This window comes from Rhinatrema bivittatum, chromosome 19 (genome assembly GCF_901001135.1).
Source record: "Rhinatrema bivittatum chromosome 19, aRhiBiv1.1, whole genome shotgun sequence".
NCBI classification, from domain to species: domain Eukaryota; kingdom Metazoa; phylum Chordata; class Amphibia; order Gymnophiona; family Rhinatrematidae; genus Rhinatrema; species Rhinatrema bivittatum.
Window position 1 is genome coordinate 32027768 of NC_042633.1, and position 16987 is coordinate 32044754.

The 16987-nt window shown below is 50.6% G+C and overlaps 1 protein-coding gene across 1 annotated transcript; it reads right to left on the reverse strand.

The window, feature by feature from the left end:
- Nucleotides 1-660: 660 nt before the first annotated feature.
- LOC115080703 (flotillin-1-like) lies at nucleotides 661-16703 on the reverse strand. Its single transcript, XM_029585063.1, has 14 exons — nucleotides 16549-16703; nucleotides 15875-15940; nucleotides 15369-15444; nucleotides 14942-15032; nucleotides 14540-14683; nucleotides 14212-14331; nucleotides 13859-13954; nucleotides 11928-12080; nucleotides 10716-10897; nucleotides 10537-10575; nucleotides 7877-7890; nucleotides 4097-4227; nucleotides 2778-2942; nucleotides 661-1970 (listed from the first exon to the last, which is right to left on the reverse strand). The coding sequence occupies exons 2-14, from the start codon at nucleotides 15918-15920 to the stop codon at nucleotides 1938-1940; spliced, it is 1290 nt and encodes a 429-aa protein (XP_029440923.1). The 5' UTR covers nucleotides 15921-15940; nucleotides 16549-16703; the 3' UTR covers nucleotides 661-1937.
- Between the last annotated feature and the right edge of the window lie 284 nt (nucleotides 16704-16987).

Genomic DNA, 16987 nt, shown 5'->3' on the forward strand with positions numbered 1-16987 from the left:
ATCACACGTTGCTTGGTTTGATAAAAGATTTGGGCTTCTTCGTGGAAGACAGGTCCGTCAGCAAATCTTAAGCAGATAAACTTGCAGATCACTACCTGGAGTAAGCAACAAAAAAAAAAAAAAAAAGGATCTCCCCATCAGGAGCGGCCAGGTAGGTCCAGGCGACCCAGACAAAGACAGGATGCTGGGCTCAATGGACCACGGCTGTGACCGAACCTGCCCCCGCTTATCTTCTTACAGACATTCCCAAGCATTTCTACTCCTTTGTGAACTACCTCGGGAAGGCAGCAAAGGGCTGTGGGAAGGACAGAGCCTGCTGTCTGCTCACCTCCCTTAGGTGAAGAAGTGCAAACGCTGTCCTGGATGGGAAGAGAGAGCCACGCTCTGGCTTGGGCAGCTGCGCTGTATCTTTCGCAGGGTGGTGAGGACTGGATGGGCCAAGCTGGTCCTTTTCTCAGCTGTCACGTAGCATAAAGCCGAGGACTCGGGGGAGCAGGGACATTGGGCGTTGAGAAATAGCACGGGGGGGGGGGGGCATGTGTGAGGTTAGTCTGGGAATAGGGGACACCAGGGGCAATAGATGGAACGGTGCAGGTAAGCTGGCGGCAGGTGTCAAGCCGGGCGATTACCACGCCATAAATAAAGACAAAGTGAAACAGATTTCACACACGAGATTACATGATCGTTTATTTTGGTAACACAGAATGATTATATCCTGAAACACACAAAACACTTTCTACAGCCAAGAGTCATGGGCAAAGCTAGGAGGAAGGAAGCCTGGAGGGGTGGTGGTGATGGCGGGGGGGGGGGCTTTACATAGTGGCTACGTCGGATGCCTCTTCCTCTCTGAGGCCTTCGTAGTGGTAGCAACCTAACAACACCTGAGAAAAAGTCAGGGGAGGGGACAGCACTTACAGGATGCGAGCGTCTCTCTGGCTGCAGGCGAGCCTGGGTGGGTGCATGGACGTCCTGCTCATAGGCCGCTGTATTGTTTCTTTTTAAGTAATAAGTGCTTCAACGTTTCCACATGCGTTTACTTTAGTCACATCATCGCTTAATGGCGCACGGGGCAAAGCTCTAGCTATTCACAAGTCAGATTAGCAGCTTCAGAACCTCTGGGTCAGCAGTGCATGCTGGGACGAGGGGCATGCAAGGGGGAAAGGGTGTGCACCAGGGCCAGAGCCCCCACCTCCTGTCGCCCTCCCGTTTAAAAGGCAGAGGAAGAGGAGCAGTAATGCGCTGCTCAACCAATTCCCTTCCCCGAGCATGCAGGAGCTACCATCTTCCATCCAGCGTCAATCTAGCACCCGGCCCAGAGTGGAATCCCATGGGATCCATGCAACATCACAGCCAGCGCGCACCAATCAGATGCAGTGAGCCTGTGAGGTCACAGACCTCTTTGGCAAGATGTCAGCTCCCAGGATGTGGTCAAGGCAATGGCTTAAAAATGATCCAAACCAATGGCGACTTGTGGTGATAAAATCAAATAAAAGTAAATTTTTAGTCCTTGAGGGGATAGGAGAGGGAGAGAGAGTTCACCAAAGCAGCTTGCGCTGCATACGTAACCAAAGCCAGCACGGAAAGCAGAGGTCTCCATCAGCCCTCTGCTGGGATGGGAGTGGAGCCCAGCAGGTGAAAATAATTTACAACGAGTGATAAGAGATTTCTTCACATTTTGAAAGGTACAGCACTGAGTGAACGTGCTGCAGGATAATGAGAATAGGGGGAGGGGAGAAGGAGCAGGCGATTTTTCTCTCCTCGAGGCAGGAGTTGGGGGGGGATTGTGGTGGGTGAAGGCTGGGGGGGTTGGTTGGGGAGAACAGGCATCCAGGGCAGGTAGGTAAGGCACTGGCCCAGCACAAAGGAAATAACATTTTAAAAAGGCCCCCAGGCAGGACCCCTGGTGGACACGGTCGGCAGTGCGGCTCCCGGCGGCGTTAGGACATGCGGCCCGGCTTCTTCTGGCCGCTCTGTGGAAACCAGGAAAGAGAAAGAGGGGAAGGAAAATGAACATTGATGAAGTTAAAAAAGATTTTTAATAGGTTTGACCACCCCCCGCCAGAGAGGGGGGAATATAATTAAAAAAAAAAAAAACCCAGCAGAAATCGGTAGAAGGTGAGGGAGGGAGACAAAGGCAGGATTCTGACTCGCCTGGGGGAAGAGCGCCTCCTCTGAGAAAGCAGAGGTTGCCGTGTGCGGGAGGGGGGGGGGGTTCCACAGAAATATTACGGGGCTGTGTCTGCCTTCCCCCCGCCCCACCTCAGGGCCAGCAGGGGTGAAAAAATGGACTCAAGTGGGAGAGAACCTCCCCTCCCACACCAACCCCAGGGACTTGGGACAGGGCACGACTCAATTTGGTAGCAAGCTGGTGCTAGAAGTGCTCCAAGGAGCCAGGGGACATTACAGATGAACCCCCCCCCCCTTAGGGAAATGTGTCCTGCAGTCCAGGAATATCCTAATTGGCAGAGGTAACGCCCGAGGGGGCGTTGCATCATGGCCCACGGGGATGTCACTCAAACGCATGCACGAGACACGCCGCCGGCGCTGCTGGGTGGCAGTGGCAGAGAAAGGCCAGGAAGGGTTGGCCTACATTATTCTCATTCGGTGCGGAATAACCCGGAAGGATGCTAAAGAGTTGGTTCCCAAAAGGTCTGAGGGCTGGGGGCAGAGGGGAGGAGGAGAAAGCAGGGCCTGTCCGACAACCACGCGACCCCCCCCCTTGGCTGGCCGTCTTTGACAATTTATTTTAAAGCAGTCAGGCCCTGGGGGAGGCTCACCTGGGCGATGCCGATGCCTGTCAGTTTCTCCACGGTCTCTGGCAGCCTGTTGAGGATATCCAGGACCTCCCCGGTCAGCTTGGAAGCCCCCACCTCCCCGTTGCCGCTGGAAACCATTTTGATCTTCTTCACCTCTGTGAGGGGCCTGCTGATCTCAGCCGCCACCTGGAAAGAGAGGCGAGAATAAGATATAAAGCTAATTATACAGATTGGGGAGGGTGGGAAGGGGAGAACCCCCTCAAACCATCATCAAGACAGTGGGGGGGAGAGCTGGAAAAATCCAGCCCTGTGATTGGACCACCACTGTGCATTAACTTCCTGCAGTGGGAAGCCCCAGCCAATGGTAAGAGGGCTTTAACAGTGCCCGACATCATCAGTGGACGCTCTCCCAGCCGCAGGTAGTAGGATGGGAACAAATAAGAATCCCCCTCTCGCCCCCAGGAGGACATCCGATGACTCTCAAAAGGAGATGCACCCTTCTACTGTGTAGAATAAATAAGTGGACAAGGTCGCTGATTGTCAAGAAAAGCCCCTTCCTGCCCGATTCCAGCGTACAAAACCATGCATACAATAACTTATTCCTCGGGTCTTGGGTACGTAGACTAACAGAATTATCCTTGGAGACTCGATGCCCAATATTTCCCCAGGCTGGGCCTGATCCTTCTCACACAACCATCAGCAACTCCCGCCGCAGGTAAATTCCACATAGACGAAGCCATTAGCTATTACCGCCCAAGGCCGGAAAGCGTGCCCAAGAGGCCAGGCGCCCAGCACACGTCTTCTACGCTGGAAAATTAACTCCAGCTCTGGAGGGCGGTGTAAATGCATTCGCAGTCCAGGGCTGATGAGAAACATCCATGTTGCAATAAATGTGCCCCTTGTAGGGTTGGGCTGTTTAGAGAGCTTACTATAAGATTGAGTTCTTTGGGGTTAGAACCAAAAATAATGTATAGGGAGTAGTGGAGCGGAGCATGATGATCAGCTAAAAAAAAATGGTGGGCGATTCCTTTCCTTTTTGCAGTGCAGATTTCTGTAATTTCATGCAAACGATGCACTTTTGCTAGCCACGCCTTCTTTAGACATCCATGTGCCCGATGCAATGAACTTTTGGCCGGATCCTTCTCCAATCCTGCGGCCACCATCTTTACCACTCCTCTGTCCAGTGTCACTGCTATTAACATCTCCTCTCCTGCAACCCGGTCACATTACCACTTACCCCTGCTGCTAAACGCACCCTCTTCTCACAGTGCACCTCTGCCATTAATAAGCCCAGGATCGCGCATCATTCCATCCTGGATAGAACCAGCCCAACATTGTACCTCTGGCAGCTTCTCCAGCAGCATGTCCACCATGGCGGCCTCCTGGAACTGCTGGAAGGCCTCCGCCTTCTTTGCCATCTGCTCCGCGTCTGCTCGAGCTTTGGCCTCGATCGCAAAAGCGTTAGCCTCGCCTTTCACCTAGTTTCGGAGACAGACACAACAAAGAAAGAGGATTCATATTCTGTAATAAAAAAAGTCTTCTCCTAAATCAGTCATATGACAAAATGGCTGACAGAACCAAGAAACCTGATTGGTTAGCTGTGGGTCACATGAGCTTGTATGGTATAAAAAAGGGCTCCCAGCAAACCCACTGAGTTATGTTGCTTTGGGGTTGAAACCCTTAGCTTTATTATGGTTGTCTGAAATGGTAAGCTTACTTTTGCTTTTTAGCTGGAACGCTGTGGTGATCTAAAAAATTCTAACAAACAGAATTAAAAAAAAATAGTTAATATAAAATGGCTGGGAAACGTAGCTGGTCAGTAAAGGATCATAGGAGTACATTCAGTATAATAAAATGGCTGAGAACAAATGAGGGCACTGAACCCAAGCTCGTATGGCAGCTCCATGCCACCAGGGCAGAGTTGCCCCAAACTGGCCTGGTGTTGTCACAATATCCGTGGGGAATATGCACAAGATAGATTTGAGATGCACTGGGTCGCCAAAGCCTTCAGACCTACCCCATGCATATTCCTGGTGGATATCCTGCCTGGCTATGGGGCGGTCGCCAGAGACAGAGCCATTCCAGGTTTTACCGCAGAAACTAGCATCCGACAGCAGATCGGGACTGCACGGCCCATCCAGCCTCGGCCCGGTTTGCTTCCTGGTGCACCGCTGGAGACACCACTCGATCTCTGGCTTTGCAAGTAGGGATCCCCTGCGCTTAGCCCAGGCTTTCTTGAATGCCGTTCATGCTGTGGTCCCCATCACTGTTCCCCTGGGAAGATCTTCCACACATCCATCCCTTTCTTTAAAACTTATACATCCCTTTTGCAGTTAGTACAAAGAGATGCACAGCTATTGATAAAGCAACCATAATTACAAAACCAATCGGCACACACCTATAACCCATCACACCAACCAAGTAACAGTACGCACACTCAACTAAGGGAAACCTACACCTTAAACATTAAATGAAAGGAAGAGATTCAAGAGTCTGTGCCCGGCCCCTAACGGACAAGGCCCAATGTGCACGCAGAACAGCTGCTGCCCAGGTCGCCTCCTTCGCTCCAGGCAGCGCTCTCCCTCATCTAGAGACTTTGCTGCTTCCTGAACTAAGATCAAGCATGAGTTTTCTGCCTGAACGGCAACGCTTGAAGACCCGACACAGCTAGTTCCAAAGCGTCCATGGTTCTTAAGAGTCCATTTCTCCCCCCCCCCCCCCCCCCATGGGTCCAGAAACAAGGCCGTTTGCTTAGTCCTCCAATGCTTCTTGGTGGTGTGTTAGAGGTTGGCCAGGGTTGCAATCCCGTTTGCCCATTATGATGTTTGATAAAAAATACTTTTTTTTTTTTTTTTTAAAGTGGGTGGATTCCGAAGAGTAGGTGTTTCTGTTCGTATTATTCCAACACGGGCGGGCGAGGCTCGGCTCAGGTAGCATGCCCACAAATATGCCTGGCAGCACTCTCGGAATGGGAGTATCTCTATAGGGCGTGGCCACCACAATGGGTTTGGATGAGCAGAGCAGGGGGGTGGAATTTTTTTTCAGTGTGGAAGTGCGCAAACCATACCTGAAAAATCGCTATGATCCGGGATGTTCTCTCTCTCGTTGTGTGGATGTATTGCCAAGGATCTGCCTCCTACCTATGTTTCTGGATGGTCAGCACCGGTGGGGTGGCTGGGGGGGGCTTGTGTTTATTTGATACTCCTGTGTACCGTTACAAATAATAGATGCAGTATTAAAATATCTGTATCTTTGTACGTCTGTACAGGTTATTTTAACCCTGTTCTGTAATCTGCAGTATATGGGCTCACCATCCACAATTGCAGAATATAAATCCTGCACTAAATTAAATTTAAAAGGATTACAAGAGGAGAGCACCAGCATAACAAGCATGAACTTCAAGGTCATAGGGAGGGCAATCTTCAAAAGCCAGCTGACATGCTAATTGAAATTTTAAAGCAGCAAATAAATTCGGCCACACATTAATAGGAGATTTCAATGACCCCAGTACTGGGTAGGTCAACGTCTCATCAGGACATGCTGGAGAGGTTAAGTTTCTAGATGTCATAAAAGACAGCTACATGGAGCAGTTGGTCCTAGAATTGACAAGAGAGGCAGCTACTTTAGATCTAGTCCTCAATGGAACTCACAACCTGGTGCTAAGCAATAGCAATCAGAATGAAAATCAAACTCAACAGTCACTGGTAGAAGAGCATCAAGTACAAGGGAGAATATGATACAATGAGGAAATTAGTTAGAAAAAAAAAAAAAACCTAAAAAGGAGCAGTTGCAAACATTAAAGATTTGTGTGAGATGTGGCCTTGTTTAGAAAAAATACTGTCTTAGAAGTCCAGATAAAATGTATTCCATACATTAAAAAAAAAGACTGAAGAAAGATCAAAACACTGCCAGCACGGTTTATGGTGAGGTAGTTAAAGCTAAAAGGGCATCAGTCAAAATATAAAAGCAGATCCAAATGATGAAAAAAGGCAAGGAGCATAAGTGCTGGCAAGCTGGATATAAAACATAGTAAGACAAGCCCAAGAGAGATTTGGAAGCTTGCCGGAGAGGCAAAAACTAATATAAAAGTGTTTTCAAGCATATTTGAAGCAAAAAGCCTGCGAGGGAGTCAGCTCTGCTGCTAGATTACAGAGGGGGGTAAAAGCGATGGTCAGGGATGACAAGGGAAATAGAAAAACGGAATGAAACCTTTGCCTCGGTCTTTCCTGAGGAGGACGCTGGGAAACATACCCGCACCTGAAATAGTCTTAATGTTGGAGATTCTGAACAATGAGAACAAGAAAACCTGTGACAATGGAGGACGTAAACAGATCAGAGGGACTAAACTAAAGAGGAACATACTACCAAGATGGGATGGCATCCACCCTCCGAGGTCTAAAATAATGTAAACATTGACTGGGGAGTTTGCAAAACGTGGGGTACATAAAATGAGGCAGTTACGCGTGTAAAATGCCATAGTCACGAGTACAATGCTATTTTAGAGACACCTCAATGTGCACACGTAAATCAGGGTCAACGAATAAGGGCGTGGCCAACATTTGCACAAGAAAGTTGCTATTTTATAAACCAATTTATGCATGTAAATTTGGCAGCTTATGCGCATAGTTATGCCTGCTCAATAGCTGGAGCAAGTGATCATAAACATCTTAAAAAAAAAAAAAGTGAAACACTGACTGGGTGGGGGCATTCAGCCTGGGTCTCGATGACCTGCGGATGGAGTGGGCCAAGCTGGCAGACAGATTCGCAAAGCGTCATTTTTAACCCCGTGTACGGGTTTAGAAACTCTCCCAACTCAAGCGTGGGAAAGCTGAACCACGGGGAGAAAAGTGTCTAATTTAAGCATGTTCAAGCTATTCGCAGATCGCTGCAATTAAATGCAAAAATAGCTGGCTAAATTCCGATTTATATGGTTAAGTAGAAGCTTTCCTGAACTTATCTGGATAAGTTCTGAGTTTTCCGGCTAGGCAGCAGCAAAGCCACAATACAATACCCGGGAACGCGGGTGCGTACGTTAAATCGTGCAAATGCAAAATTCCAAGTTCATTTATTTGGCTACGTGCACTATGCATTTGCACGATTTAACATACACACCCACGTACCCCGAGATTTGACTCTCCCTCCCCCTCACTGGTGAAGCTTTACTCAGCTAAGTCAATACCCAGGGAAAATTTAGCCAGATAAAAGAAGAAGGGAGAGGATGGGATCTCCCTAAAACATAGCCAAGCTAAGTCTGGTCAGAACCATCTCCATTCATTTCCCCCACCACCGAGGTCAGAAGCTTCACATTCCTTCGCTTTTGCAGCATCTCCATTCGTTTCCCCCACCACCGAGGTCAGAAGCTTCACATTCCTTCGCTTTTGCAGCATCTCCATTCATTTCCCCCACCACCGAGGTCAGAAGCTTCACATTCCTTCGCTTTTGCAGCATCTCCATTCGTTTCCCCCACCACCGAGGTCAGAAGCTTCACATTCCTTCGCTTTTGCAGCATCTCCATTCGTTTCCCCCACCACCGAGGTCAGAAGCTTCACATTCCTTCGCTTTTGCAGCATCTCCATTCGTTTCCCCCACCACCGAGGTCAGAAGCTTCACATTCCTTCGCTTTTGCAGCATCTCCATTCGTTTCCCCCACCACCGAGGTCAGAAGCTTCACATTCCTTCGCTTTTGCAGCATCTCCATTCCTTTCCCCCCCACCGAGGTCAGAAGCTTCACATTCCTTCGCTTTTGCAGCATCTCCATTCGTTTCCCCCACCACCGAGGTCAGAAGCTTCACATTCCTTCGCTTTTGCAGCATCTCCATTCATTTCCCCCACCACCAAGGTCAGACTAATGGGCCTGGAGTTTCCAGTCTTTTCCCTACTTCCACTTTTATAACAAAAGGGACAATCTCCGCCCTTCCCATTGCCAGAACTGCTATGAACCTCCCTAGTTGCATCCCATCCGGCCCCGAGCTTTGCCACTCATTCTGCCCAAACCCTCTCACCTGCAAATGGCGTGGTATCTACCCCATCACCCTGCCAACAATCAGTGGTCCTTCTCGAATCTCTCCCTCTGTCAATACAGAACAGGAAATGCCGTTTCTGCTTTTTCCTCATTGCCATCCACATGTTCCTCTTTTTCTCCCCTCAGCCTCACAAACCAATTCTCCACTTCCAACTTTCACTGACAAACACAGATGATGTCAGTAAGAAAATGACCACAGGCCCACCCCATCGGCTCATCAGTACCTGGGCTACTGTGCTGTCATCTGGGGTCTCTTCCTTCCCTCCTCCTGCCACTAGGATCCCTTTGCAGATCCATAATTCAGCATATTTGTTCCAGCTAAGTTTGGTACTTAGCCCACATAGCATCCCTGACATCGTTATCTGGCTACGTCAGGCTGGTCTGAGGCCCTTTCAGGGTGGAGCCCCTTTATCTGACTAAGGTAATCAGATAACCCCAATTTTCAGCATTATCCGGCTAACCTACCTGGATAACTTTAGGACAGTCGAAAAGGAGGCCTAAAATTAGCTGGAAAAATCTATCTGCATAACTTTAAGATAGCAGGGTATGCAGTATCCCAGCTAAGTTACCCGGCTAACTTTGCTAGCCATCCAGCGGTTAAATACAGACCTCTTTGTGCCTCTCCCGGGATGCCTGAATCCTGCCACAGTTTTGGCTCCTGTAATCTCCGCCGGAAGTCTGTTCCAGGTGATCACCACCCTCTTGATGAAAAAGCCTTTCCTCATTTTTTTTTCAGCATCCCCTTGATGTATCAACAAAAGACCTATCACCTCGCTTTATCCCTTTACCTGTCTTTTCTTCCACGCGCGCCTTCGCCATCCTGTCTGCCTTCCCTACTTCTCTCAGCTTTCCAGATATTCTTCCGTGTGCTCCTTGTTCCGAGATCCCTCGGGCCTTTCGAATCCTCACCTTTTCAGCCGCCTCCTTTGAAAACCATTCCGGGCCCTTTTTCCTCTTCCATTTATTTCCTCTTCAAAATGGGGAATTTATTTCCCTTCCACTATCTCCTCTTAGTCTAGCTCACAGAGATCATCCCTGCCTCCTTAAGGTGCACCTGCGTTTTAACAAAAGCTGGCTGTTATCCCTGAAGTCCAGGACGCTAACCTTCACTGGCACACTGGGTTATGTACAGGGTCAGCGAAACTCTTTGTCTCCATCTACTGGCAGGGAGGCAAAACCCAGGAGTCTGGACTGATCTGGGTATGTTCAGGAAACTCCCCTTTCTATAGCGTCTTCTCCTTTGCCCATGCTCTGATTTTACTTATTTAATATTCCTCCCTCCCCTCTCATTCCTAACAAGCTTTGAGCTTGCTGATAAAGCAGCTGTTGAAGCAAAATTAAATAAAAGACAAAAAACAAATAGCCCGATATAACCTTACCCTAGCCATGGGACTCGATGAACCACGTCTCTGTGACAGTCATGATATTCCAAATGTGTGAATCATAACATGGCTAACAAATTGAGTTGTAGGTCACAAGTCATCATAAAATGGCTGCCAATGAGAGCTGTTATCATTGGTCAGCTGCGGGACACATGAGCTTTACCGTATCACAAAATGGCTGACAATGGGAATTACCCCTCTCCCAAACATCACAGGGCAATCTGTTATTTGACATGAAATAATATCACCTCACACACTAGGCATAAGCCGGCTTCTGACTGGTTAATGCTTTCGCTGTGGTGAGGCATGACGTGAGTGCAGGAGATAGTGAACTGATTGTTATTAATGATTTCCGGAAGTACGCTCTCACCCTCACTCCTCGGCCTCAGCCTCCGCCTGCGTGATCAGCTGCCGTCTGTTGGGAGAAGCAGACAGAAAAGGAGAGTGAGAGGCCGAGTGTGTTCCTCAGACTTAAGAGCGGGAGAGAGGAGGAGAAAAAGGTGGGGGCCCCTGTCCCTGCTCTGGACCCCTGATTCCCTCTCCTACTGCAGGTACCTCTGGGCCTCTGCTATCTTCTCCAGCCGGAAGCGCTCGGCCTCGGCCGGTTTCTTGACTTTGGCCTCCAGCTCCTTCTCCCGACGGGTGATCTCCTGTTCCTGCAGCTGGATCTGTTGGGTGCGCTCCACCACTAGAACCTGCATCTTCTGCTCTTCAATCTTCTGCTTTGTCTTGGCCACCTGCGGTGAGAGGAGTCATCACACGGGTTATGGGTGTACGTCAGCCGGACGACGCATCGTGCATTCAGTATCAGGCAGTGGCGTGGCCAGAACTGATTCTTTGGGTGGGCACAAGGTTAACATGGGTGGGCTGTAGGCATGAGGTCAGAGACCTACTAGTTGTATTCTTATTGATAAATAATGCCACATACTGCACCCAACAGTGGCTTTCTAAGCGGTTTGCAACAGCCATTGTGTATCATGTATGGAACTTTAAAACATTTTACCTCAATTATTTCAAGCACTTACCAGCATTAGAAATTCCTTATTAATCTGTATTTTACATTTATTGCAGTTTATAAATGCACAAGTATAGCATGCAAAAAGCAAAGAAAACAAAACAGATCCAATAAATTATGTAATAAAACAAAAAAAATGAATGTATCCTTTCATGAATCCTCTTTGCCGAAAGCCAGAAATCCTCATAACTACAATAAAATAGCATTAATCATCAGAACAGGTGCAGAGCAGAGCTAGGACAATGGACACATTACAACCAACATGAAGAAAATAAATATTCACATTCTGGTGTCACCTCAGCAAATAAATATCCCTCCACTGCTAAACATTTTGTGAAGTAACAAACTCCTGCAAAGAAACATCTAGAACCTTGCCATACCCTACAGTCACAGCACGGACTCTCAGGAGTCACATGAAACTCGATGCTGAACCAGTGGAGTACTGAAGAAAGAGCAAAATACAAAAATATAAGAAATGCACAGTCCCCACAATAACACTTAATGCCACAGAAAAAAAACTTCTTTACAAAGCTTTTTTGTGAAAATCTGACAAAAAATGCAAACCACATTTTTGGAAAAGTCAAGAAAAAACTAAAAATCACCATCTGCTACCCTACAATGCAGAGCACAGAAAAATTCTGTAAAAGCAGGAGAGGTCCCAGAGCGGCATCCCAGGATCCACGCCTGCGGCGGCTGCAGCCAAATAGAGAGAGACACCGCCGCAGCTAAAGTCGCACCGCCCTCCTCGCTACCTGAAGCTGATAGGCCAGGTCCGACTCGGCTTTCTTGGTGTTCACCTCGATGTCATAGGCTGCCTTCTTCAGCTCGAAGTCGCGCTGTGCCTTGGCCATCTCGATCTCACTCAGGTACTGCGCCGACACCTTCTCCTGCATGGCCTTTGCTTCCTGGTGGGGATTGGGGAAGACACATAAAGGTGGGCGTCAGGGCCACGGGGCAGGATTTGGAACCCCCTCGGGGCCACACCCCACTTGCGGGGCTTCACAATCCAAAGGGGATCCCCTGTGACGGCAAAAGCGAGGGGGGGCCAACGTAATAAGGTTGCGCGGCAGAAGGCACCGCTTTATCCGCAGTTGTGGGCCCAGTTTTTCTGCACCACCTACAGCTCAACAAAACATAAGCTCTCCTGGGAAGGCACCTTCAAGCTGGATAGTGTGCACTATGGTGTTGGACATCCCAGCTTTGATGTACTGTTCAGCTACAGGTGCCCTCCCCAGAGAGCTTACACATTGTTCAGCTGTAGAACTTACGTGGGGTCGGAGGTGGAGTACCACACTGGACACACAACCGGGGCCACCAGAAATGTGAGTTTACGCCACCCTCAGAGCCAGGAGGGACATTTCCAATGTAAGCTCTCTGAAGCAGGCACCAGTCAGAGGTCTTCTTTGTTTTGGTGAGCAGCTTATAGTGCCAAAGTGTTGTCTTCAGCTGTTGGTCCTCACCCTGGACAGCCTCTGCTTTGTTCATCTAGCTGTAGGTGCCTTCCCCAGAGAGCTTATACTCACATTTCTGGTGGCCAAACGTTATTCTACTGCCATGCCAGTGTGGTAGAAAAAGCCAGACACTACCACATGGGCACGGCCATAGAACACCATGGCCACCAGAAACGCGAGTTAACCTTTCCTCCACCTCAGAAGGAGGCGTTAACCTGAAAACAGGAGGGCGGGAGGAAAGGGCTTGAAGTTGGACGGCGTGTGACCAAAATGACCTTGCATGCAAAACTGGCCCTGGGCACGGTCTCGCATGCCAAGGCCATTTGGGCAAGGCACACCCAGTGAAATCAAAGGGTAAGCTCTCTGGGGAGGGCACCTCCAGCCATCTGGGATACGCAGCACCAAAGTGCCTACTGTTTGGCTGGAGGTGCCCTCCCCAGAGAGCTTACTCCTTGATTTCACTGGGTGTGCCTTGCCCAAACCTTGGCATGCGAGACTGTGCCCAAGTTTTGCATGCAAGGTCATTTGGTCACACGCCGTCCAACCTCAAGCCCTTTCCTCCCGCCCTCCTGTTGTAAAGCACTTTTCTGCATTAGTGTGGGGATTTGCTCACTGCGCCCTGCGGCGACCCGCGTTCCTGGCGTGCGCGTTAAGTAAAACCCGCGCTAAAACGTAACTCCAATTTTAACACAGGTTTTATCACCCCGGCGCCTACGTTTCTACCATTAGCTGACCGCATCGGGACTTTAAAAAAGCATTTTTAGCGTGTCTGTTGAGAAACCGCGCTCCGAATTCCAGCGCCCAGTTGTCAACGCTCGGCCCTCCTGCCCCGCCTTCAATGTCTCCCGTGCGGAGAGGGTGGGGCTCCTGCAATCCATGGGCACTACGGCTGCCCAGTGCACGCCAGACTCCTCTCCTACCCCCACCCCCCCCCAGGAGAAGCAGGGAACAAACCCTGCCTCTCATGGTGTGCGCATGCATCCATCAGGCTGATCCTGAGTGACTGGGGGGGGGGGGGGGGGGGCCGCAGAGGACACTATCCAACTTCAAAAAACAAGTAATGCCCAGCCAAAACTTCCTGATCCTTTTCTGCTCTGCAGGAAGAGCAGGGGAAAAAAAAAAAATAAAGATGAATTTCTGTTTCAGCACTAAACTGAGCAGATGAAAATCAGGAAGACCCCTCAAAAAAGAAAAAAAAAAAAATCACCATTTTTTTTTCCTGGAAGCTTTACCTTTATTCCAGCATCTCGCTTCGCCTCTGCCTCGCCTATCCTGGCATCCTTCTGAACCTGGGCTGTCCTGGCTTTCCCCAGGGAATGCAGGTAATCCTGGAAAATAAAAAAAAAAGGGCAGGGAAGGGAGACCAGGGGTAGAGAGAAAGAGAGAGAATTACCAGTCACAGCGAGTCATCCTTGCCCAATTCCCTCATCCACACCAGCTCCAGTAATCCGAACCCGAGTCCCTGGCCCGAGTTCTGATCCCCGCTGTGGGGCCGATTCTTAGGCTCCTGGAAGTGTTACAGGACGGATGATAGGCGGGAGGGCCTGGTGTCGGGATAGCGCTAATTCTTTCTGGCGCTCGTCACCTGATCGTCGTGGATATCCTTCAGGGTGTAGCTGACGACGCTGATCCCCATGTTCACCAGATCCGAGGAGGCCACCTTAAACACCTGCTCCGAAAACTTCTGCCGGTCCTTGTAGATCTCCTAATAGCACAGAGAGAGAATGTAAGTAAAACTGGGAGCAGCGCTGCTGTGCTGCTCATCATCAGAACACAACTGACAAGGGGATTCAGGGAGGTAGATGCTTTATACACAAGGGGAACAATCATAATTAAAGGGGAATACATTCATTTTCTAAAGAAGACCCCTGTCAGACGGTGCCAGAGGATAAGGACAGCCCCGGGGAGGTTACCTCCACTGTCATGTGTGCCATGATAGCTCTCTGGTGTCCCTCCAGCGTCTCCAGGGAGATCTGAGCCACCTCGGCCTCAGACTTCCCCAAGAACATCTGACAGGCAGCGGCCAGCATCTCCTTGTTCTGTCCCTGGATCTTCACCTGAAACAACCGACAAGTAGTAGGGTAGAAGATCATGGCATCCACATAAAAAGTTAATGGGATCTTAACCCAGTGATTCATTTCAGTGAAAAAAAGAAAAAAAAAATTCCAGACAACTACTTTACTGGCTCCAAGTTCTAATCCCTACACTTCTGTGAAAAAAAAAAAAAAAGAGAGAGAATTACAGAAAAAACGATTGCAGGTGAGGGATGGAGGGCAAGAGGTGGAAGCAGAAAGAAAGAGCAGACTGGTGGGCACCTGAGCAATGCCGGTGACCGAGATGGGGACGCCATGCCTAGTGTACACCTTCTCGCTCTTCACATTCAGCGTCAGGGTGTTCAACGAGATCCTGCGGGCGAGAGACCGGGAACCGATCAGCACTGACCCCCCCACTCCCTTATCCCAACCAAGTCGCAGCAAGACGACACCCGGGTGGGTAGCCCAAAACTCTCCTCCACGGCTCCCCTGCTAAGAGGAAGAGCTCGGCCTGAGTTTTCAATTTCCATTTCTTCTCTGCAGCGAGCGTGTCAAATAAGCACAGAACCCCCACAAGCACTTATAGAAGGAGCATCTAGAAAAACCTGTTGCCCTCGGAATTGCTGGAATGCATGGGGATGGCGCATTACAGGCACGGACTTCTGCACAGCCAGGTAAAATGGGAGAGAGGGGGGGGCATGGCACCTACCTCTGGATCTGCTGCACGCAGGGAAACACAAACACGCGCCCCCCTGCCACCATCACTGGGGGGCTCCGGCAGAACCCTGCACCAGAGAGAGACGGAGACGTGAGAAGCTCGCCTGCGGCCTGGCTCACCGCAAGCAGCGGCAACGCGAACGTCACGCGCACACACACAGACAGCAGCGGTGCAAAATTAACACGCACTCCCCCCCCCCCATCATAAGACCAGGCAGGGCCGGGCTGAAGATCTCGGCGACCCCTTTGAAGCCGTGCCAGCTTCCCTTCGACCCTGGATATTCGGTGCCCCCCAGGCACGTCGGCTATGCCCCAATCCAGTCCTGACGACGGGGGCAGCGCAGGCAGGAGTGGCACGAGCACGCAACCCCTGCCAACCGTAGCGCGGGGGGGGGGGGGGGGGGCAGCAAGACGATGGAACTGGGCTCTGCAGGCTAATAAAAAACAAGCTGCGGCTGCTACGGACACAGGAAACACAGGATCCATGAAGATGCTCACCCGAGACCACCATGGCTTCGTTGGGTCCGCAGGTGTAGAAAACCATCTTGAAGGCAGTGGAATCGTCTGTGGGGACAGGAGAGAGAGATACCCACGGTATGAATACAGCACAGACAGCTGTGGGGTGGGGCAGAATGAGAGGCTGCTAAGAGGGTTTTTTTTTCTCAAGGGGGGCGAGTAGGAAGAGTTACCTAGCCCAGGATCAAAGGGGGGGGGGGGGAGAGACAGGCTGCCCAAGATCTGGAGGGAGAGAGGGCGGTGTTAAAAGTCCAAATAACAGCCTGGAAAGGAAAGGGATGGGGGAAATAAGTAGCCTAGGATCCGAGGAGGAGGGGATAGAGGGAGGGGTGGGAGTAGAGACAGGTAACCAAGTAACGAGGGGAGCCCAAGATCTGGGGGGGGGGGGGGGAGGGGGGTGTAAAATTCAAATGACAGCCAGCTCGGAAGGGCAAGGGAAGAGACAGCCAGAGATCAATCCTACTGCAGCCCCTGCCCCTCCAGTCTCTCTTCTCCCCTCCCTTCCAGGTCACAGATCAAAACCAAAGCAAAAATAAAGACAGATCCCCCCCATCACTCAGCACCAGACAGTCAGGATCTCCCCCCATTTCCTAGCACCGCACCCCCTGCACCAACCAAACAAGAGTCAGCCAGGATCTTCCCCCCCTCCGACTCACCTCTCCCGACCCGGGGAGGGCTCCGATCTTCCGGCTCTCTCTCCCGTCTCCTCGGCTCTCTCCGCCCAGGCGTGGCTCTGCCCGACCATAGACTGGGGACGAGGCAGGGCGAGGGCCCGGGGCGGGCTTAGCCCCCTCTGCTGGAGGGAGGAGGGAGGAGAGCTGGGTCCGGGCGCGGTGGGACGCCGGCTCGCTGCAGAGTGGCGGCGTAAGGAAGCCCCCGTCAGCGGAGACTTCGGGATCGGGCCTCCAGGGAGCAAATAATGCAGACAGGAAGTCAGGGCACAGAGGGAACCGACGGCTGCATGGATCCCACTCCCAGGGGAGAGGCAGCAAAAACAGGAACCCTGGGCAGGGCACAGAGATCACAGTAAGGAGGGAGAATGGGGCAGACATGGGATCTCTTATCCGCTCCGGGCCATTGGAAGTTAGGTTGCCA

Bases quoted from the DNA above. Each gene is read 5' to 3' on its own strand.
- LOC115080703 (XM_029585063.1), bottom strand. From the start codon at position 15,920: ATGGTTTTCTACACCTGCGGACCCAACGAAGCCATGGTGGTCTCGG. The intron at 13,955-14,211 runs GTGACGAGCGCC...TTTATTTTCCAG, and splicing joins AGGATATCCACGACGATCAG to GATTACCTGCATTCCCTGGG. The intron at 12,081-13,858 runs GTAAAGCTTCCA...AATCCCCACCAG, and splicing joins AGCGAGATGCTGGAATAAAG to GAAGCAAAGGCCATGCAGGA.